This window comes from Anomaloglossus baeobatrachus, chromosome 4, assembly GCF_048569485.1.
Source record: "Anomaloglossus baeobatrachus isolate aAnoBae1 chromosome 4, aAnoBae1.hap1, whole genome shotgun sequence".
Taxonomy (NCBI): Eukaryota; Metazoa; Chordata; class Amphibia; order Anura; family Aromobatidae; genus Anomaloglossus; species Anomaloglossus baeobatrachus.
Genome location: NC_134356.1, coordinates 292,865,817 through 292,888,729, shown reverse-complemented (window position 1 = coordinate 292,888,729; position 22,913 = coordinate 292,865,817). Strand labels below are relative to the sequence as shown.

Below are 22,913 nucleotides of genomic sequence, written 5' to 3'. Positions count from 1 at the left end.
AACCTGTCATCATATGGGAAGCCTTCCATTCCTTGTAGTAGTCTGCCTTTGAACTGACTCTAACTTCTGAATGTCCTTTTTAAAATGTGGAGCCCAAAACTGGATCCCATATTCCAGATGTGGCCTTACAAGTGATTTATATAGGGGTAACAATACGTTGGGATCACGGGATCTAATCTCTCTTTTTATACACCCTAGAATCGTGTTTGCTTTTGCAGCTGCTGCTTGACATTGAGTGCTGCTGCTCAGCTTATTTGTAATGAGAATACCCAAATCCTTCTCCTGTTCTGTAGTCCCGAGTTTACTTCCATTTAATGTATACGCAGTTATAGGATTACTACGTCCTAGGTGCATTACTTTACATTTATCAACATTAAATCTCATTTGCCAAGTATCTGCCCATTCTGACATCTTATCCAGATCTTTTTGTAATATTGTACTATCAAGGTCAGTTTTTAACCCCTTCACGACCTTGGACGGATCTATCCGTCAAGGATCGTGTCCCGTTAAGCCCCGCCCCCTGCCGCGGGCAGGCGGCGGCGGACGGCACACATAGCAGCTGTTTTCAACAGCTGACGTGTGCCTGCATGTTGCGAGTGGAATCGCTTCCACTCGCAACATTTAACCCCTTAAATCTCGCTGCCAAAGTCTGGCAGTGAGAGCTATATGTGCGCGGCCATGTTTTTTACTTACCGCCACCCCCACCGGAAGTCACGTGAGTGATCACGTGACGTTCGGTGGTTGCCATCGTAGCACAGGGTCATGTGATGATGCCTGCAGCTACGAAGTTTCACTTTCGTTTTTCCTCGGCACGGAGCAGAGGGAAACCGGAAGTGACTGAATCTGCGGTTTACAGCTGTATAGCTGTGATCAGCAGATAGATAACAGCGATCGGATTGATGATTGCTATAGCCCCCTAGGGGGACTAGTAAAATAAAAAAAAAAGGTTTTAAAAAATAAAAAAAAAAAAAAAACCTAAAAGTTCAAATCACCCCCCTTTCACCCCATTGAAAATTAAAGGGTTAAAAAATAAATAAATATACACATATTTGGTATCGCCGCGTTCAGAAATACCCGATCTATCAAAATATAAAATCAATTAATCTGATTGGAATTTTTTTGCCGCTACGCCGTTTACCAAAACGCCAAAATTACGTTTTTTGGTCGCCGCATGTTTTACGCAAAATGCAATAACAGGCGATCAAAATGTAGCATCTGCGCAAAAATGGTACCATTAAAAATATTAGCTCGAGACGCAAAAAATAAGCCGTCACTGAGCCATAGATCCCGAAAAATGAGAACGCTACGTGTTTCGGAAAATGGCGCAAAACGTACGCCACTTTTATTGGACAAACTTGTGAATTTTTTTTAACCCCTTAGATATAAGTAAACCTATACATGTTTGGAGGCATCACATAGATACATCAGTTTTACCATATAGTGAACACGGTGAATAAAACATCCCAAAAACTATTGTGCGATCACACTTTTTTTGCAGTTTTTCCACACTTGGAATTTTTTTGCTGTTTTCCAGTACAATATATGGTAAAACGTATGGTTTCATTTAAAAGTACAACTCGTCCCGCAAAAAACAAGCCCTCATATAGCAAGATTGACGGAAAAGTAAAAAAGTTACGGCTCTCGGAAGAAAAGGAGCAAAAAACAAAAATGCAAAAACGGAAAGTGCCCGGGGGCTGAAGGGGTTAATATCCTACATAGTTTGGTGTCATCAGCAAAGACTGACACTTTACTATCAATCCCATCCACAAGGTCATTAATAAAGAGATTAAAAAGAATTGGTCCTAGCACAGATCCCTGCGGCACCCCACTGCTGACTATAGCCCATTTAGAGAATATACCATTTATGACTACTCTTTGTTTCCTATCTTTTAGCCAATTCCTTACCCAGTTGCATATAGTTTCCCCTAGTCCTTGCTTCTGGAGCTTTAGTATAAGGCTATCAAATGCCTTTGCAAAGTCCAAATAAATCACATCAGCTGCATTACCAATATCCAGGTTTGCACTTAGCCCCTCATAGAACCTCAACAGGTTGGTTAGACACGACTTATCTTTCATGAATCCATGCTGTCTGTCAGTTATTATATTATTTTCTGCAACATATTTTTGCATGTCATCCCTTAAAATGCCCTCAAAAACTTTGCATACTACTGATGTCAGGCTTAATGGACGGTAGTTGCCTGGATCTACCCTCTTACCTTTCTTAAATATCGGTACCACATCACCAATCCTCCAATCCTGAGGCACCAACCCTGTTACAAGTGAGTCTAAAAAGATGAGATACAGCGGTCTGTCAATTACGGAGCTCAATTCCCTCAATATTCGTGGATGAATGCCATCTGGCCCTGGGGATTTGTCAATGTTTAATTTACTCAGACGTAGGCGTACTTCTATTTGTGTTAAATTAATTATATCTGGTGGGGAACTTTGATTTTTCACTTGTTGAATGATCCCTGGTACAGTCAGTTCCTTGGTGAACACACATGAGAAATGCCTATTTAATATCTCAGTCTTTTGTTTGTCCTCTATAACTAACTTGTTATTATATTTTAAGGAGCAAATACTATCCTTTGTTTTCCTTTTCGCATTAATGTATTTATAAAAGATTATGGGATTTATTTTAATGTCATTGGCGATTTTTGTTTCAGTAGCAAATTTTGCTTGCTTGATTTCTTTTTTACACTTCCTATTGATATCTTTATACTCCTGAAATGCTATTTCTGTATTCTCAGCCTTCAAGATTTTAAACACCCTTTGTTTTTGTTTTATTATACTTTGTACAGTCTTATTTATCCATAGTGGTTTATTTTTATTCCGGGACATTTTATTACCAGAGGGTATACGTTTTTTACAGGACTCTAGCAGTATATCCTTAAACTTTCCCCATTTATGTTCAGTATCCCCAGTTACCATGACTTTGTCCCAATCTACACATTTAAGCTCTTCCCTTAATTTGTTGAAATCAGCTTTCCTAAAATTCCAGGTTTTAGCATTTCCCCTTTGAAATGTTCTATTGAATATTACGTTGAAGCTTACCATATTATGATCACTGGTGCCCAAGTGCTCCCGGTCCTGTAGATCTGAAATTGTCTCCGGTCTATTTGACAGGACCAGATCTAGCAAATTATCTCCCCTCGTCGGTTCATCTACCATCTGAGAGAGGAAATGGTCTTGAATGGTAGATAAGAATTTACAGCTTTTAGCACAACCAGAAGATTCTATGTCCCACTGTATGTCTGTATAGTTGAAATCCCCCATAATAAGAACCCGATTATTATTATTAGCTGCCTTTTCAATTTGTTTCAGCATTTCACCCTCTATTTGTTCAGGTATGTTAGGAGGCTTATAGCAAACTCCAATTAGCATTTTTCCATTATTACCCTCCCCATGTACATTTACTCATACTGACTCTACATTGTTGCAGTTCCCCGCAATGTCATCATTCAACACAGGTTTTAGGTTAGATTTGATAAATATACACACCCCACCACCTTTTCCGTCTTTCCTGTCCCTCCTAAATGTACTATAACCCTGTATGTTTGTCACCCAGTCATGGCTTTCATCCAGCCAGGTTTCCGTAATGCCCACCACATCATAATCCATGGTTGACATAAGAGTCTCCAATTCATTCATTTTGTTTGCAAGACTTCTTGCATTTGCCAGTAGACATTTAATCCTATTATCACCATTATTCCTCCTAGCCTCCCTACGTTCCTTGCATGTCCCATCCCCCACTAATCCTTCATTGACCCCTACCGTCTCCCTGTCTCTATTTGCTCTATCCCCTTTTTTGCTCCACTTCCCTCCCTCCCCCCAGATCCTAGTTTAAAAGCTCCTCCATCCTTCTGACCATTTTCTCCCTCAGCACAGCTGCACCTTCCCCATTGAGGTGCAACCCGTCCCTACTGTAGAGCCTGTAGCCGACTGAGAAGTCAGCCCAGTTCTCCATGAACCCGAACCCTTCCTTCCTGCACCAATTTCTAAGCCACGTGTTTATCTCCCTAAGCTCCCCCTGTCTTTCTAGTGACGCTCGTGGCACCGGTAGTATTTCTGAAAACACCAACTTGGAGGTCCTGGACTTCAGCTTCTCTCCTAGTTCCCTGTAATCATTTTTAAGGACCTTCCACCTGACTCTAACTTTGTTATTAGTACCAATGTGCACCATGACCGCTGGGGTTTCCCCAGCCCCACCCAGCAATCTGTCTATCCGATCCGCAATATGCCGAACCCGAGCACCCGTCAGACAACATACTGTTCGGCATTCATGGTCTCGGCGACAGATGACCCTGTCTGTCCGCCTAATTATAGAGTCCCCTACCACCAACATCTGTCTGGGCTTTGCTGCACTCCTATTTACCTCCTTCCTACAGCAGTTGTTTTCCTGGTTGCTAGGAGCAATGTCCTGCTGTAGTGACCCTAGTCCTGGCCCTTCATTCCTAATATCAGCCAAACAGGTATATTTACTAGGTTGTGCCAGGTCAGGACTAGGCTCCCTGACACTTTTCCCCCTACCTCTTCTTCTAACTGTTACTCAACTACCTACCTCTGGGTCCTGTTCTTCTCCACCTCCACCCTCCTCCATATCACTGGCCCCAGCCAGAGAAAGCTCAGTGAGCTCTAAACTCCTCTCCAGGTTTGCAATGCCCCTGAGTGTTGCAAGCTGCTTATTTAGATCACTTATCTTGGCTTCCAAATACGCAACATGCTTGCATCGAGTGCAGACATATTCACCCTCAAATGGCTGCTCAAGGCATGCATACATCTGACAAGATACACAGCTGGTAGCATTGTCCATGGAGCACCTATTAAATGGGGATAAACGTTAAAGTAGACAAACAGAAAAAAACAACAATGGGAAACGTATAAGGATAAATTCAAACTATGTTCTTGTGTCGAACTATGTAATTGTGTTTAAACTGTGCCACACTTATCTTCAAACCCCGCACACTTTGCTTCAGTACCTCGCACGCTCATCAGTACCTCACATGCTCGATACACGATTTGTAACCGATTTGCGATCGTTCTGAGACGCTCGTAGGTGTCACACGAAACGACGTCACAAACTATGCCGGATGTGCGTCACGAAAACCGTGTCCCTGACAACACATCGCACGATGGATCGTCTCGTGTGACGCCCGCATTAGTCTTAGACTGTTGGATTGGTAATGCAAGGTAACAATGGCCAAATAGTGGAAGCATTCCTAACGGTTTTTACTGGTATAAGTGAAATAATTGGGAATCTAGTCCCATTGATGTTGGATGCCATGGGTGGTATGGAGATAGCATGGGACTTGGACTCCTGGACTGGCCCTCGGGCTAGGGGGCCCTAGTTGTCCCTGATCCAGAGACCCTGACCCAGAGATTCCTCTAATGGTGAAGATGTCCGGGCCACCTTCCTTGCCCTGCTTCTGGCCAGCGCTGATCTTTCCCAAACCCCAATGGAGGACTGGAACAGGAATGGTTGAACCCACAGAAATAGACAAATAGAGAAACCAAAACTATCACACAGCTAGCACACACGGAGGTATTAGAGAAATACGTGATAGGAAGAAAATCAAGAGTGGGGAGGAAATAAAAGGCAACAAGAGGATTTCCACAACACAACCAGCAGCATGCAATATAATCACCAGCAAACTGGGACACAACAGCACATGGACTGGTTTAGCAAAAGCTATAGTCAGCGTGGGAATACAGGTTCCATCATCTTAATAAAAAGCGGGGAATAACTGTGACAGGTCTCCCACAACATGTGATCCTAAAGGTAACCAGCAGGCTAGCAGAGATGAACTCCTGCTAACCCAATCACTAATGAGCACACAACTTGTTGATGCCTGAGTCTGCCTGTGCAACTCAGAAGAACCAGAGAAACCATAATGTGGTGTGTCAGTCTATAGTGTGAACGGCATCTGACGCCGCCATGACACTCAGTGTATTTTGAGCCAAACACCGTGTGACACTGGATTAAAAGAATTGTACCCTGCTTTACTCTGATGTTGGTTGTAGCTGTTAGGGTTACTTTGCACGTTGCTACATCGCTACTGCGATATCGTCGGGGTCAAATCGAAAGTGACGTACATCCGGCGCCGGTAACGACGTCGCAACGTGTAAAGCCTAGGAGAGAAGATGAACGAGCGTGAAACAGTCAAAAATCGGTGATCTGTGTCACGTCGTTCATTTTCATAATGTCGGTGCGTCCGCAGGTACAATGTTGTTTGTCGTTCCTGCAGCTCCACACATCACTGTGTGTGAAGCCACAAGAGCGACAAACATCTCCTTACCCTCGCCCGCCATCCACCGGCAATGCGGAAGGGAGAAGGTGGGCGGGATGTTTACATCCCGCTCATCTCCGCCCCTCCGCTTCTATTGGCCGGCCGATTAGTGACGTCGAACGCACCGCCTCCTTGAAGGAGGGATTCTTCGGCAGTCACAGCGACGGCGCCGACCAGGTAAGTGCGTGTGAAGATGCCGTAGCGATAATGTTTGCTACGGCAGCTATCACAAGACATCGCATGTGCGACGGGGGCGGGTGCTATCGCGCTCGGCATCGCTATCATCGGCTAGCGATGTTGCAGCGTGCAAAGTACCCCTTAGAGTTGTGACAATGATTCTTCTTTTGCTTTCTACAACCAGCGCCTGCATTTGACTTCATTCCTGGTTGACTATTTCAAGAGTGGCTCCATCTTCATCACTTTCTTTAATGTTTAAGTTCTTTTATGCCATGGCTCTCCTGTCTGCAACATACTTGAACTTGATTTTGGCCTTTACTTCAGCCTTGAATAGTGAAGAACAATGGGAAGAAACCTCCACAGCCCATTCTTGCCAGGATCAAGCCACTTGGCACTTAGAGCAGCCACTTAAGTAAGATACATAACAGAATCTGCAGAATATGAACCACAAAAGTTCAATGTCTACACAATTTCTTGTAGATGCTTAGACACTTGTTGGACAAGTGGCCAAGCAGAACTCATGCCACAAAGAAATTATACACGCTCTCTAAGAAACTTGAATCATCTGGGCTCTTTGAAGCTGATCACTCCCTGAGGAAGCGGTGTGAAACACGTGTTGGAGTGGCTGGCAGGGGAGCAGTATTACACCACTAATATGGCAGCAGGTCTGGTATTCATTATATGAGCAAAGTGTTTTACTGGGCAGCTACTAATGCAGGTTTTTTGCTGGTATTTTACCAATATAGGGATATTGTAAACTGCATATATTTTTGAAATGCTCTTGTTAAACTCTAGTATATGCATTGAGCTTGGTATTTGGCCTGCCAGGATTTAGTAATTTTATTGTATATGCTTGGATATATTGGGTATAGTACGTGCTCCCCCTGCCTCTAATTATGTTAATTTTTAAAAAATATTTGTGTCTATGTTTTTAATATGCCATCAATAAAGAAACTTTTTATCAATCTATTAGCTTTATTGGGATAATTTGGTTTAATCAAGTTGTTGGTTTATCCCAGTAGGATATATATAATTTTTGGTGATTTATGGTCAACTCTTCTAATTTTGGGTTTTTATCTTTGAAGCTGACTGCTTTCACCCCATCTACTGCTTCAGGGATCCAGCAAATCTCAACCGCGAGTGCCCAACTTAAATATTACATTTCAATCCCTCCACTTCATCTTCCTGCATCTTCATGGTTTACTTGGAATCTTTAGGCCTGGGAAGATTTTTTCAATTTCTCTGACTAAACCAAAGTGACCTACATGACTTTGCTTTCACAGACGAAGCTCTAGATTGGTGTCACTCTTATAGGGGTAAAATGACCCAATTGTGTCTTCTTTAACCTCCTTCCTAGCTACATTTCAGAGAACCTTTGAGGAACTTGGCTGTAGCTCTTTACAGCCTCTGTCTTGTAACACGTGAAGTCAGGGATCTCCATGATCACTTTGTAGGCCTCCATATTTTGTAGCTGGGCTCTTAATGTTATAAAAGGCTATTTAGTATTTGGAGGGAAGCTCTTTTCAAAAGATGTGCTTTTACCGATATTTGGTTTTATAGCATTGAATGGCACAGTATGAATTAATGTAATTTATTTTCTGCTCAGTCTTCAAGAATGATTCATTGCACTAGATCAGTAGAAAATGAAGACGAGCTGGCACTTCCAAGATAAAGTTAAAAACTTGTTTTCTTTATTCGGGCATTTGATTAAAAGATTACATGAATGGTTCCATATAGACTCTGACGTGTTTCCAGCTCCATAGCATAGAGATATCCTATCCCTACAATTAAGGGCGTATATAGCGCCCAAAATGCTCCATATCGTAGAGATATCATATCTCTACAATTAAGGGCTTCCAAAATGCGTTGGCGGGGTCTATATGGAACCATGCATGTCATCTTGTAGTCAATGCACGAATAAAGACAACGAGTTTTTAACTTTGTCTTTGGAAGTGCGAGCTCATCCGTCTTCATTTTCTACTGATTCGTAATCAACTGTTGGCCAGCAGTGGAGCAGCACACCTTATCTCTAGTGAAGAGATTGCTAAAATTAGTGGTCCAGACTTCAAAAAATTCATTTTCCCACACTGTTTCTCCTGCCAACAGTCACATCTTTGATGCAGAAATGTTTGCAACCATTTACTCACTTGTGCCATATACTAAGAGTTTAACTGATTTTTGTATATTTTTACAGGACAAATGCATTACCGTTTATCCAAAAAGCAATATATTTGCACAAATGTGGGAAAAGAAAAGGCAAGCCATATGGAATTGAAGACTTTTACCCTGTACGTTTATACAAAAATACGTCATTAAAGAGTAAATGCAGGTGTATATGTGTTGCGTCCTGTCACTGTACAGCGGCTGCTCCTGCCATCATGCTTGGGAATTGTCAGACTCCTTTTACTGGAAAGAAAGCCATTTTATTGATCTGAACACATAGGTTTGCTGGGTGCTTTCTGAGGACAGTAATTGTACTAATTTATCTGCATGCTATGAACTCTCTTTCAGTACTGTCATTACTTCTTTGCCCTCTGTTCATTTTATGAAACGTAAATAATTGTGTGTGTCAGGGAGAAGACAAATTAATTATGGGTCATGATGTCTCCAACGACAGTGAATAGATTAGGTAAATCTTAGTGTTTTCCAGCTACTGTACAAAATAGCCATTTTGTGCAGACATATTGATAGAATTTATAAAGAGTACATTTTGTAGTGAGTGATCAAATACCAGTGTCTGGGGCATGACACCATCATCTTCATCATGTCTTTCTATTGCTATATATAGATATACGGTGGATATAAAAAGTCTGCACACCCTTTTAAAATACCAGCTTTTTGTCATGTTAAAAAACATAAGAAGAATAATTTCATACCTTTCCCACCTTTTATCGTCATCTATAATCTGTGCAAATGCATTGAGAAACAAACTGACATTATTTAGAGTGGGGAAATAAAAATAAACTAAAATGATGTGGTTGCAAAAGTGGGAACACCCTCTTATAATTCGGGATGTCGTTGTGTTCAGAATTAGCCAATCGCATTTAAACGCATGTTAAATAGTAGTCCGTACACAACCTCCATTATTTATGGAGATTCTAATTAAAAGGATTCTGTCACCATATTTGATGTACAGTGATGGGAAAAAATGTTTGACCCCCTTCCTGATTTCTTATTTTTTTTTGCATGTTTGTCACACTTTAATGTTTCAGATCACCAAACTAATTAAAAAAAATTAGACAAAGATAACACAAGTAAACACAAACTGCCGTTTATACATGAAGGTCTGCATTATTAAAGGAAAAAGAAATCCAAACCTTCTGGGCCCTGTGTGAGAAAGTGATTGCCTCCTAAACCTAATAACTGGTTGAGCCACCCTTAGCAGCAATAACTGCAATAAAGCGTTTGCTGTAACTGGCAAGTATTTTACAATGTTCCTGAGGAATTTTGGCCCACTCATCTTTGCAGAATTGTTCTAATTCAGCCACATTGGAGGGTTTCCGAGCATGAGCTGCCTTTTTATGGTCATGCCACAGCATGTCAATCGGATAATGGTCAGGACTTTGACTATGCCACACCAAAGTCTTAATTTTGTTTTTCTTAAGCCATTTAGATGTGAACTTGCTAATGTGTTTTGTTTCATTATCTTGCTGCATAACCCAAGTGCGCTTCAGCTGGAGGTCACAAACAGATAGCCGGACATTCTCCTTCAGGATTTTTTGGTAGACAGCAGAATTCATGGCTCAATTTACCACAGCAAGTCTTCCAGGTCCAGAAGTAGCAAAACGGCCCCAGACAATCACAATACGACCACCATATTTTACTGCTGGTATGATGTTCTTTTTCTGAAATACTGTGTTACTTCTACACAAGATATATTGGGACATACACCTTCCAAAGAGTTAAACTTTTGTGTCATCAGTCCACAGAGTATTCGGCCAAAAGTCTTGGGGATCATCAAGATGTTTTCTGGCCAAACTGAGACGGGCCTTTATGTTGTTGTTGCTCAGCAGTGGTTTTCGTCTTCTCACTCTGCCATGCAGGCCATATTTGCCCTGTCTTTCTTATGGTGGAGTCATGAAGACTGACCTTAACTGAGGCAAGTGAGGCCTGCAGTTCTTTAACTGTTGTTGTGGAATCTTTTGTGACCTGCTTGATGAGTTGTTGCTGCACTCTTGGGGTAATTTTGATTGACCGGCCGCTCCTTGGAAGGTTCACCACTGTTCCATGTTTTCACTATTTATAGAGAATGGCTCTCACTGTGGCTTGCTGGAGTCCTAAAGCTTTAGAAATGGCTTTATAACCTTTTCCAGACTGATAGATCTCAATTACTATGTTTCTAATTTGTTCCTGAATTTCTTTGGATTGCTGCATGATGTCTAGCTTTTGAGGATATTTTGGTCTTCTTCACTTTGTCAAGCAGGTCCCATTTAAGTTATTTTTTTTTTTATTGAGAACAGTAATCAGGCATGGGTGTTGCTATGGAAATTGAACACAGCTTCCCAAAGATGTGATAAACCACAGTTAATGTATAATTTAAGGGGGGGGATCACTTTTTCACGCAGGACCCAGTTGATTTGGATTTTTTTCCCTTAATAATCAAGACCTTCATTTATAAACTGCATTTTGTGTTTATTTGTGATATCTTTGATTAATTTTACATTTGTTTGGTGATCTGAAACATTTAAGTGTGACATACATGCAAGAGAATAAGAAATAATGAAGGGTCAAGCACTTTTTCACACCACTGTATCTAACCTATTAATATAGGCATACAGGTTATAGACTGCTGAATAAAGTCATACTCTACCTGTATCCCTCATACCAGATGCCTTGTTGTGGATAAATGATGATTTATCACTTTATATATAAATGAGCTTTTACAGGCTATGGGCTGCCTCATCACTTCTTTATCACATGTATTGGCTCCCATCCTTATGGCTCTGTCCCTGTGACATCAGGTGTTTGTCAGGAAATCTTTCTTTTGCTAATTCTATCTCTCGTCGTCCCTCCTCAATTTTCCGCGCTCCTTTGAGCATAGTCTTCACGTTCCTTCTGCTCAGGTGCTGGCGAGTCACTGGTACTTCTGCTCCCAGTCTTCTCCAGCACGAAGAGTCCTTGCACTACCAGTGACTCGCCGGCACTCGTCTGTTTTCCTTGGGTCTGTAATTTGCTGATTCTTTTGAACACCGATTTCAAAAGGTGAAGCTGTCCATTATCGTCTGTTTTGTAAATGTGATCAGTATAAGCTGTGTTTAGATATTTATTCTCATTTAATCCATTGTGATTCATTTTTTTTTTATTAGATTTTGTTTTGTTTACGTTTCTGTGAATCTTTCACAGTATTCTTTGTGTAAAACATGACAGCAGAAAACTAATAAGCACCCACCAGCACATTTCACTAAGTATATTTCATGGTGTGAACAATGTTTTTGACTCCACATCTTTTCTCTAAGCAAGAGCTCATGGGACAGTTGAAATAGCCCTTGAAGAAATCCTGCCACAGCATGTCTTAGCATTGCTTACTTATTGAGCCATTTTTATGTTTTTGTTTATTTGCTTTTCATCTGAAATTGGTTTTGAAAGTTCCACTAATTTTCAATCTGAGTTGTATATACAGACGGTCTCCTGCTGCATTCTCCTATTTATAATCTTGAACACTTGCTCTATTATATTGTCACATGCTATTACTGGAAAATAGACAGACAAAGGGTGGTTAAAGAGAAAACAATTGGGGAACTTGAATTAAGAAAAAAAGGAGGAGGATTGATGGGTTGCCATGCAGAAGCCATATTAACTATTGACTAGGCGTGAAGGTTATTTATTTAAATTTGCCCTGTTTTGGAAGCTGTCATCATAATGTGAAAATAAGTAGGTTGCCGGACAAGAGAGAGTCACATCTAATCACTTATAGAGTTGCTTCTCTATCTTACCATCAACAAAGGATTTAGATTCAGTATCCCTCATAGAAATCACTTTAGTAAAATAAATTTGGAGATATAGCCAGAGTACTTTATTTTTTTTATGTAATGCTCACGATCTGGATAGGCTGATAACAATCTAGTCATGGCAATTTTACACTATATCTTTTTCATTAGTTTGAGTAATGCGTGATTACTGGTAGAATGTATAGCGATTGCTTCAAATCTTTAATTTCATCTTTGCAGGGAGCAGATCTTACTTTCTTGACAGCAGAACATCAAAGTCTTTCAGAAAGCTTGAGGCGAAACCCAATACTTACCATTCGGATCACAGCCATTGACGAGGAAGCTTTGAATTCCTTAAGGTACCCCTGTAGAATGCAGAATTTGCACTATCCATATTCTTTGGTGCCTGTTTTTCTTTTGTGTGTATGAGGATTTTTCCTTATGTTCTGTATTGATGTGTACTATGCGTTGTACAGGGAATAATGGTGGCTGCTAATGTCGTTCTATAGTCTTGTCATTCTACTTATTAGTGGGTAATCAAACATTTCATTTCCCGAAGCAACTAATGAAGGATGATAGGTAGGTATCCTGTCTGTGGGACAGTTTGACACCTTGTTAATTCTATGCCTTGATAAGTTGTTATTTCCGGTGTAGTACACGTAGGTAAGTCATCAGTCAATGTTTGCGTACAATTAGTTATAAATGTATGATTGCTATGGGTCCATCAATAGGACCCACCACCATGTTAGAATAACCTCTGTGTTATCTCGGTGACAATGGAGCAGTAACCAGTATGTGCAACTACTGCTTCATTCATTCTCTATTGCAGTGGTGGTTGCATATGCTCACTGCTCTCAGTTCACTTGGGGGACTTTGGACCCTCCATTGTTTGGATTGGTGTGAATCTTAGCCACTGGACCAACACTTATCATACTCTTATCACCTATGGTGTGTATAGTTGATAAATGTTTATGGGACAACCCCTTTAAGTGTTTCATGAAATGAGCAGGGCAACAGTAGTGAACTGCACATGTGTCAGATTAGGAATTTACCCTTTCATTTAAAAGTCACGTGGTATATGCAGTCTGATCTGTAGACACCCTGGTATAGAGTAGGAGAAGCTGACCAGAATGATATATAGGTTTTTTGGTAAAATATTCAGTATATATTGTATTTTTTTCATTGAAATCCCTTGTAATTTTCATGGCCAGTTTAGGGGCAGTGAGCGAGGTTATTGGAGACAGTGGACTATAGGAGGGACCCTGGATTACCCTTTAGTGGGAGCAGCCTAACTAAGCACCTACCGCAAGGGAGACGCCAGGTATAACTCCCAGGGCAGTGACCGGGATTGTGGCAGCTGACCCCCAGGGCTCAGATATAGGCAGAGGTGCAGGCAGGTACAGGTGGGATGGCTGAGCTAGACAGGCAGGCAGGTATGGACAGACATGTTAGGCACCACAGTGAGATAGGTATGGGAAGGCAGGTACAGGTGATGGACACAGAGATAATGGTACAGGAGCATGGGAACATGACACCTAGCTAGCAGCAGACTGGTATACTGACTAACTAAGGTCATTGCGCAGGCCCCTCCCTTAATGGAAGAGTGCCTTAACTACATCGTGCCTCTCAGCCTATGGCTGAGAGGCATTTCCCAGAAGGAGCACGCCAGCCCTTTAAGAGGAGGGCCGGTGCACACGCGCGTGTTCTAGACGCGTTTCCAGAGAGTCTGTGCCGCATGCACTGACCTCAGGGGGAGAGGGAGGCAGACTAGCACATGGGTGAACGCGGAGCTGTGGGGAGGATGCAACCCGGCTGTGGCGGTGAGTAAATCGGCATCCCTGCAGGGATGATGGCGCTACAGTACCCCTTTATGTCCCCTCTTCTCCAGGCCTGAAAGAAGCTTCTTCTCCAGCAACTTGTCTTCAGAGATGATGGGTAAAGATATGGCCAGTGGTTGGGGAGTACTGGTTGGCCGCTCTTGGAGGGACTCCTTCCTGGACCCTGAAAGGAAGACGGCACCGACTTCCAGTGTAGGCCTGACTGGAGCTTAAGGAACCAGATGTCTTTCTGGCCCCACGGGACACGCATGAATGAAGTGTTCTGCACCTCCGCAGTAGAAACACAGTCCCATGGCTCGACATTGAACCGACATCCTGACATGGTTGATCTGCTTGGACTCAGCAGTAGGAGCGGCAACTGGAAACTGGGACATCGGCGGCCTCTGGAGGGATGGATCCAGATGTATAGATCCCCTATCACGTTTCACCTCCATGGATCACTTCTGGAACCTAGGGTTGATCTGGGTAGCCAAAGAAATCCGTTCAACCAGAAAAACAGGAATGTCACGGCCAGAGAATTCATCCATTATTTTCCCGGATAAGCCTTCCAAAAAGGCGGCCACCAGTGCCTGATTATTCCAGCCTAGCATATTAGCCGACACTTTGTGCACCCTGACATACCTGCAGGAGAGAAGATGCAGCTGCAGCAACTCGACCCGAATCTTCAAAAACCTTCCGAAAGGCTTCCAAAAAGTCTAGGATGCCAGATGGGACCGGATTTCTTCTCTCCCACAGGGGATTGATCCAAGCAAGAGCCTCCCTGCCAAAGTGCAACATGAGGAATGCCACTTTGGCCCTCGCTGGAGGGAACTGATATGGCAAGGGTTCAAAGTGTAAGGAGCACTGATTGATGAACCTTGGGCACTGCATGGGATCGCCGTCGAATCAAGGTGGAGCAGACAAACGGCCAGGATTCTGCCAGTGCCGAAGAGCTGGTTGTTCAGATGGGTGTTGACGGTCCGTAGAAAGAACAGTATCTGTTCTTGCTGTTCCTGCATCTGCGACATTTGGTACAGGGTAGTGGAGTCCATGGCCTGCGCAAACTGTAACGCTCACGACTGTTTGGATATGGCTCGCAACCCTCTTTCAGAGTTGAAAGTGCCTCGCGACCCTCTTTTAGATGGATATGGATCTCAATGTCAGACTATTTGGGGACTTCTGATTAAAGGGTCTTTAGAAAATTTCTTCTTCAGAAGCCCACCACTCTTTTTCCTCTTGATTTCCTCTCTGCCAAGCAGTGGTGCGCTCCTGAAGATTGACAGGTCAGAACAGCGTCATGGTCATGATGCTGGTCTGAACTGTACACCCGTTGATGCCGTAGCAGCATCATAGCAGTGCAGGAGCTGTAAGTCTTGTTGGATCCAGGGGCTGTAAGGCTGGCTAGATCCAGGGGCTGTAAGGCTGGCCGGATCCAGAGGCTCTAATACTGGCCAGATCCAGAGGCTGTAAGGCTGACCGGATCTAAGGGCTATAATGCTGGCCGGATCCACGGGATCTAAGGCTGACTGAATCAAGGGACTGTAAGGCTGACCGCATCCATTGGGATCTAAGGTTTGCCAAATCCAGGGGTTTGTAAGGCTGGCCGGATGCAGGGTCTTGTAAGGCTAGTCTGATCCAGGGTCTGTAAGGCTGGCTGCATCCATGGTTTGTAAGGCTGGCCGGATACAGGGGCTTGTAAGGCTGGTCGGATCCAGAGGCTTGTAATGCTGGTCGGATCCAGGAGCTATAAGATTGGCCTGATCCAGGGGCTGTAAGACTGGTCGGATCCAGGGGCTGTAAGGCTAGCTGGATCCAGGGACTGTAAGGCTAGTCGGATCCAGGGACTGTAAGGCTGGCCGGATCCAGGGGCTATAAGGCTGGCCGGATCCAGGGGCTGTAAGGCTAGCCGGATCCAGGGGCTGTAAGGCTGGCCGGATCCAGGGGCTGTAAGGTTAGCCGGATCCAGGTGCTGTAAGGCTGGCCGGATCCAGGGGCTGTAAGGCTAGCCGGATCCAGGGGCTGTAAGGCTAGCCGGATCCAGGGGCTGTAAGGCTAGCCGGATCCAGGGGCTGTAAGGCTAGCCGGATCCAGGGGCTGTAAGGCTAGCCGGATCCAGGGGCTGTAAGGCTAGCCGGATCCAGGGGCTGTAAGGCTAGCCGGATCCAGGGGCTGTAAGGCTAGCCGGATCCGGCTAGCTGGATCCAGGGGCTGTAAGGCTAGCCGGATCCAGGGGCTGTAAGGCTAGCCAGATCCAGGGGCTGTAAGGCTAGCCAGATCCAGGGGCTGTAAGGCTAGCCGGAACCAGGAGTTGTAAGACTAGCCAGATCCAGGGACTGTCGGATTATGCTCTCCAGCACTCTGCATGCTTGTCACTCTGCTAAGCTGCAGAGGTGGCTGGTAACCTAGACATTGAGCATTAGGCAATAAAATACAAACTGCAAAATATATTTCCAAGCACTTTGGAATTTGAACCATGATTGATTTTGAGGTAACCCCTTTAATGACATCAGAAATATGGCTCTCAGCTTGAACTGCTCTGTCCATACACACTGATTGTGAGAATCACTGTGTCTGTAATGGCATTTCCTGCTCTCACTTTCCAGTTCTGTTTCCATTTATAGAAGCTGGCAAATTATATTGGCTCATTGTTTTCAGTGCACCTGCATAATTAATCTAATTACATCTCCAATTACTAGAGCTTAGAAGACTTCATGGCCATACACAGATATAAACAGACTTCACCACTAAATTATAATGCACAGCGCTGTCAGTGCTGACAGCCGAATCCCTAAATACTCAGGGAATCAATATTAACAGTAATGCATTATAGACAAATTCATTTTTTAGCTCTGCTTTAAATAATGGTTTCCAACTTTTTATATAAAGCAATGACCTTGAACACATATCTTTTAGTAATGTAATATAATAGATCATATAGTTGTTTTTTTTATGATTATATCTTATCTCCTATTTTATTCCAGTTTTTTTTGGTTTTTTTTGCAATGTGTTGAATATTTCAAGTCTATAGTTCCTTTAAGGGAATATTGACACTAAGTTTTTTTATGTGGGCAGAAGTAATACATTTAGGGGCACTTTGCACACTACGACATCGCAGCTGCGATGTCGGTGGGGTCAAATCGAAAGTGACGCACATCCGGCATCGCTGTCGACATCTGAGTGTGTAAATCGTTTTTGATACAATTTCGACGCTTTTGCGCTCGTTAATCATATCATCGATGTAGTGTCGGTCATTTCCATAATGTCGCGGCAGCGACAGGTACGATGTTGTTCCTCGTTCCTGCGGCAGCACACATCGCTGTGTGAGAAGCCGCAGGAGCGAGGAACATCTCCTACCTGCGTCCCGGTTGCTATGCGGAAGGACGGAGGTGGGAGGGATGTTTAGGTCCCGCTCATCTCCGCCCCTCTGCTTCTATTGGCCGCCTGCCGTGTGACATCGCTGTGACACCGAACGACCCGCCCCCTTAGGAAGGAGGCGGTTCGCCGGCCAGAGCGATGTCACAGGGCAGGTGAGTGCATGTGAAGCTGCCGTAGCGATAATGTTCGCTACGGCAGCTATCACAAGATATCACAGCTGGGGCGGGGACTATCGCGCTCGGCATCGCTACCATCGGCTTGCGATTTCGTAGTGTGCAAAGTACCCCTTAGAGTTTGGCAAGTGAGGAACATGACAGAATGTTTTATAGAAACCCAACATAAAATAAATGTCTATACCTTTTTGAAACGTTGAAGTTAAAGACATACAGATGGTACATTAGTTCCCACAATCTACTGTAGGTGACAGATTAATGTTTAATACTACCCAAATGTTGGATTGAATGGAAAACAGTATGTGGATAAATGTTTACAATTTATTCAGAATCTTTAAATATTTGTGTCCTTGGTGTGAATGTGGCAGAATCATCATACCTATAGAGATCACTGTAGAATATCATTGCACTACAATAGGAACAGGAGGTACACCATAAAATGTAAATTAGACAGAGATATTTCATTTAATGCATATGACTTAAAGGAAATCTTTCAGCAGGTTTTTACCTCTCAAACTATTTATTTGTGCATATAGCTCTTTTCAAATACAAGTCCATTAATACCTTTACATGGCCAGTTTGTTCCTCTATGACTGAGAAATCAGTATTTGAATTATAATGCAAATGAGGCTGTAGATCTGAATCCTCTGTCACTCCAGCTCAATTTCCCTCCCAGTACCACCTCCTCTTGCTTGACTGATGGCTCCTTTAACTCAAGTCACACAGCATATGGACAATTAATCAAGTGTCACGGGTGTGTTTGGTGAACCCAGGGAAACCTATACTGGCCCTAGGGTGAGCGCTGGGGCCCCAGCCTTAACACCTGGAGGTACCCTTAATGGTAGGGAGGTCCAGACCTCCAATCTAGGCCCTTTCTCCTGTCCTTGTCCCTCATGTTATGACCCCCCTTCACAACCTACCACCCGGGGGGAATGAGCACAAACAGGAGAGTACACCCCACCGACAAAAATAGACAAACAGGTAATAACTACGATAACTCGTACACATGGCAACCACACACAAAGGAGCCCCTAAAAGTGCATGAGGGAAAACAACATAAAAAGATGGGAATAAACAGCCTACTTTGTAACTTCCAAACCTAAACGAACACACCTGAAAATGCTGCAGCCAAAGCACAACTGAGAGTAACAACAGCTCTTTCCCCCTCCTGGCTCAGCTTCCAAATGTTAAAAAATAACTTGCACCCTCTGGTAGAAGTTGAGGGTATATATAGGACTCGGGCGTGGTCCGAGCCGGAATAACCTGACCAGGAGTCAGGAGCTGTTGGAAGGAAACCTAGCATTAACCCTCTCTTCTCCAAGGGAGAGGGAAATCTATTTAATAAGCAGAGTCCCACAAAGCAAAGTGAGACTGAAGCTGGCTTTACACGCAACAACATCGCTAACGAGATGTCATTGGGGTCACGGAATTCGTGACGCACATCCGGCCTCGTTAGCGACGTTGTTGCGTGTGAAACGCATGAACGACCGTTAAACGATCAAAAATACTCATCATATCATTGATCGTTGTCCAGTCGTTGTAATCCAGATTATCGTTGCTGCTGCAGGTACTATGTTGTTCGTCGTTCCTGCGGCAGCACACATCGCTATGTGTGACACCGCAGGAACGAGGAACATCACGCCGCCCGCAATGAGGAAGAAAGGAGGTGGGCGGGATGTTACGGCCGCTCATCTCCACCCCTCCACTTCTATTGGACGGCCGCTTAGTGACGCCGCTGTGACGCCGAACGAACCACCCCCCTTAGAAAGGAAGCAGTTCGCCGGCCACAGCAACGTCGCTAGGCAGGTAAGTCCGTGTGACGGGTCCGAGCGATGTTCTGCACCACGGGCAGCGATTTGCCCGTGACGCACAACAGACGGGCGCGGGTGCTTTCACCAGCGACATCGCTAGCGATGTCGCTGTGTGTAAAGCCTGCTTTAGATTCAGAACCAATCACCAAAACCTGCAACTGAGGAAAGTCTGACATCAAGAGGAGGCAATGAGGCCATGCTGGCCGAAGGCGTGAGGGGGTAGCTCGAATGACAGAGGCTTCCTATCTACAGCCTCATTTGCATATCAATGCAAACTCTGATTTCTCAGTAATCGGGGAACAGACTTGCCATTTAAAGATATTGCTGGAACTGTCCTTGAATAAGTTAAGCTGGGTTTACACGCTGCAACATCGCAAAGGGCATCGTTGTAACGTCACCGGTTTGGTGACGCAATAGCGACCTCCCTAAGTCTCTGCTAAGTCTCTGGTGAGCGTTCAAACAGGCAAACCTGGCCAACAACTCAACAGCGATCCGGACCTGCAGAGCGACCCAGCTGGTTGTTGGGGACGTTGATAAGCAGCCTTTTGAAAGGGAAGTTGCTAACAAAGTCGCTGAAAAGGCTTCACACACTGAAACTTCATGCTGCACAGCGGGAAACAAAGGACCTAGGAATGGTCCTGAACGATTTGTAACGATTACAACTTCACAGCAGGGGCCGGGTTGCTGATAGGATTCACACACTGCAACATCGCAAACAACATCGCTATTGCGTCACAAAACCGGTGACGTTACAGCGATGTCGTTTGAGATGTTGCAGTGTGTAAACCCAGCTTTACACACACATATAGTTTGGGGGCTGAGATCCTGCTGACAGATTCACTTAAAAGACTACCTTTCATTATTTTTTTTTATGTTGAACTGGACACAAGATATAATACACGATGAAGAGCAGAATAAAACATGGAGTTTGGTTTTAATTTGCCTATCTATTGTGGAGACATTAGCAATCAAAGTATTTGGCATTTAAACAATTATTTTTTTAAGTCCAAGAGGACATTACCAGGGAGATTTGTACGCTTTTCTCTTTTTGATGCTGACCAATCATAGGCAGGCAGGAGCACACTGAGAAAAGAAGAGCACGGTGGCTCAGTGGTTAGCACTGCAGTCTTGCTGTGCTGGGATCCTGGGTTCAAATCCCACCAAAGTGTCCATCTGCAAGGAGGTTGTTTGTTCTCCCCGTAGTTGGGGACAGTGTTCCTGTTGTATGTAAAGCGCTGCGGAATATGTTAGCGCTATATAAAAATAAAGATTAGATTTTTGATTTGAAGAGCATGCCCTCACAGTAGCAATGACAGTCTGCTCTCCTCACTGTAGAGTGATGACGCCCTGTGCTGAAGCACAGCAGAGCTGAGCGTGATTGAAAGTTTTCAGCTCTCATTTCTGGCAGTGTCATTACAAACACTTCTAGTACTTCTCCAATAGTGCTGTTAGCTCTGCCATTCATAAGCAGGTATCTACATACAAGGTGAAAATGCAAACACCCCAACTATAGCTTAGAACAGGCTCTGTGTGAGACATAGGTCATTACAGCAGTGTTGTCAGCACTGCACTTGCTTTGGCGATGCTAATGTGCGTTTAGTCCTGCCACTAAAGGTGATTTAAATTAGAGAGGAGAGGTACTTAATGAGGATGTCCGGTCTAAAATGACAAGTCTGCAGTCTCTCTATGTGACTGCAGATCTATGACTCCTCCCAGCGCACACACTGTGCTCTGCGAGGATTAGACGTTTTTTGAGCCGGGAATGGCGATCACGTGACCACAATTGTGTAATATGCATGTTCCCATCCAAAATCCAACCAGCGTGCATGGCCTCATTGAATACAAATGTTTGGTGTGGGCACGTGCGATTAGTAGGCATGGACGTCTAGCGGCTCAGAAACTGCCAAATCTTTGCAGCGCACAGTGTGTGAGAAATCAGTATGCAGTCTCAGAGTGACTTCAGACTTATCATTTTAGATAGGACAACCCCTTTAGGCTGTGTGCACACGTTGCGTTTTTTACCGCGGAAACGCTGCGTTTAGAACCGCAGCGTTTCAGTGGCAAATTGCATGCGTTCAGCTTTCCCAGCAAAGTGTATGAGAAAGCCGAAAAATCAGTGCACACGCTGCATTTCTAAACGCAGCGTTTTGGATGCCAAAAATCGGTGCGGAAAGAAAAGCAGCATGTCACTTCTTTTGTGCGGTGTGGCTGCGTTCTCTCCCCCATTAAATCAATGATGTGGGTCAGAACGCAGCTACACCGCAGTGAGCTGCTTTTTTGTTGCGGTCCGCGGGCTTTGTCGGCATGCCAGAACGCAGGCATTTACCTGGAAGTGAGGTCAAGAGGTTTCCTGTTGACCTCACTTCCTGGCAAAGTCCTGGAAAGCCCCCGGTGTCGCCAAAGTGCCCACCCCGACCCCCGACCCCCCTCCCGAATATCCAACATGGCCGCGCGCACAGTAGCGCACTGGCCGCCCTGCTCCTATGATTTCTGTCGCATGTGCCTTGAGACAAATGAGAGAAAAATGCCCCCCAGGCCCTGCCAGGTCTCCCCCTATTCCCCCCGGTATTCCCCCTTACCTGTCCGGTCGCAGCGCTTATCCCCCGCGGCCCCCTCCTCCTTCACAGCAGACGCCGGCCGGTCACATGAGTAGAGCAGCTGACAGCCAGCACTGTGTTCAGAGAGCTGTGCTGGCTGCTCGCACTCTGCAGATGGGACGTCCAAATGGATTTCTGCGGACCCATTTTTTTCAATTTTTTTTATTAAATTGGAGAACAAGGGAATGATTTGGGGAGTGTTTTTTCTAATAAAAAATTTTTTGTCATTTTTTTTTGCTTTTGTTTACTGTCAATTAGTTATGTCTGGTATCTGATAGACGCCGTGACATCACTAATTGCTGGGCTTGATGCCAGGTGACATTACACATCTGGTATCAACCCCATTTATTACCCCGTTTGCCAACGCACCAGGGCGCGGGATGAGTTGGGGCGAAGCGCCAGGATTGGCGCATCTAATGGATGCGCCACTCCTGGGGCGGCTGCGGCCTGCTATTTTTAGGCTGGGAAGAGTCCAATAACCATGGCTCTTCCCACCCTGAGAATACAAGACCCCAGCTGTCAGCTTCACCTTGGCTGGTGATCTAATTTGGGGGGACCACACGTTATTTTTTTTTAATTCTTTATTTTTAAATAAAAAAAAAAAGCCTGGGGAGCCCTCCAAATTGATCACCAGCCAAGATGAAGCTGCCAGCTGTGGTTTGCAGGCTACAGCTGTCTGCTTTACCCTGACTGGCTATCAAAAATAGGGTGGACCCCACGCCATTTTTTTCTTCTTTTTTTTTTTTGGA

At 44.2% G+C, this 22,913-nt stretch overlaps 1 protein-coding gene across 2 annotated transcripts in view; it reads left to right on the top strand.

The window, feature by feature from the left end:
• The window catches only part of CAPS2 (calcyphosine 2), a 201,512-nt gene that overhangs the window by 136,171 nt on the left and 42,428 nt on the right, over positions 1–22,913 (top strand). For both annotated transcript variants that reach the window (XM_075344907.1, XM_075344906.1), the window contains exons 11-12: positions 8,659–8,752; positions 12,632–12,750. In XM_075344907.1, coding sequence (XP_075201022.1) covers positions 8,659–8,752; positions 12,632–12,750 — 213 coding nt within the window. The remainder of the gene's footprint in view (positions 1–8,658; positions 8,753–12,631; positions 12,751–22,913) is intronic.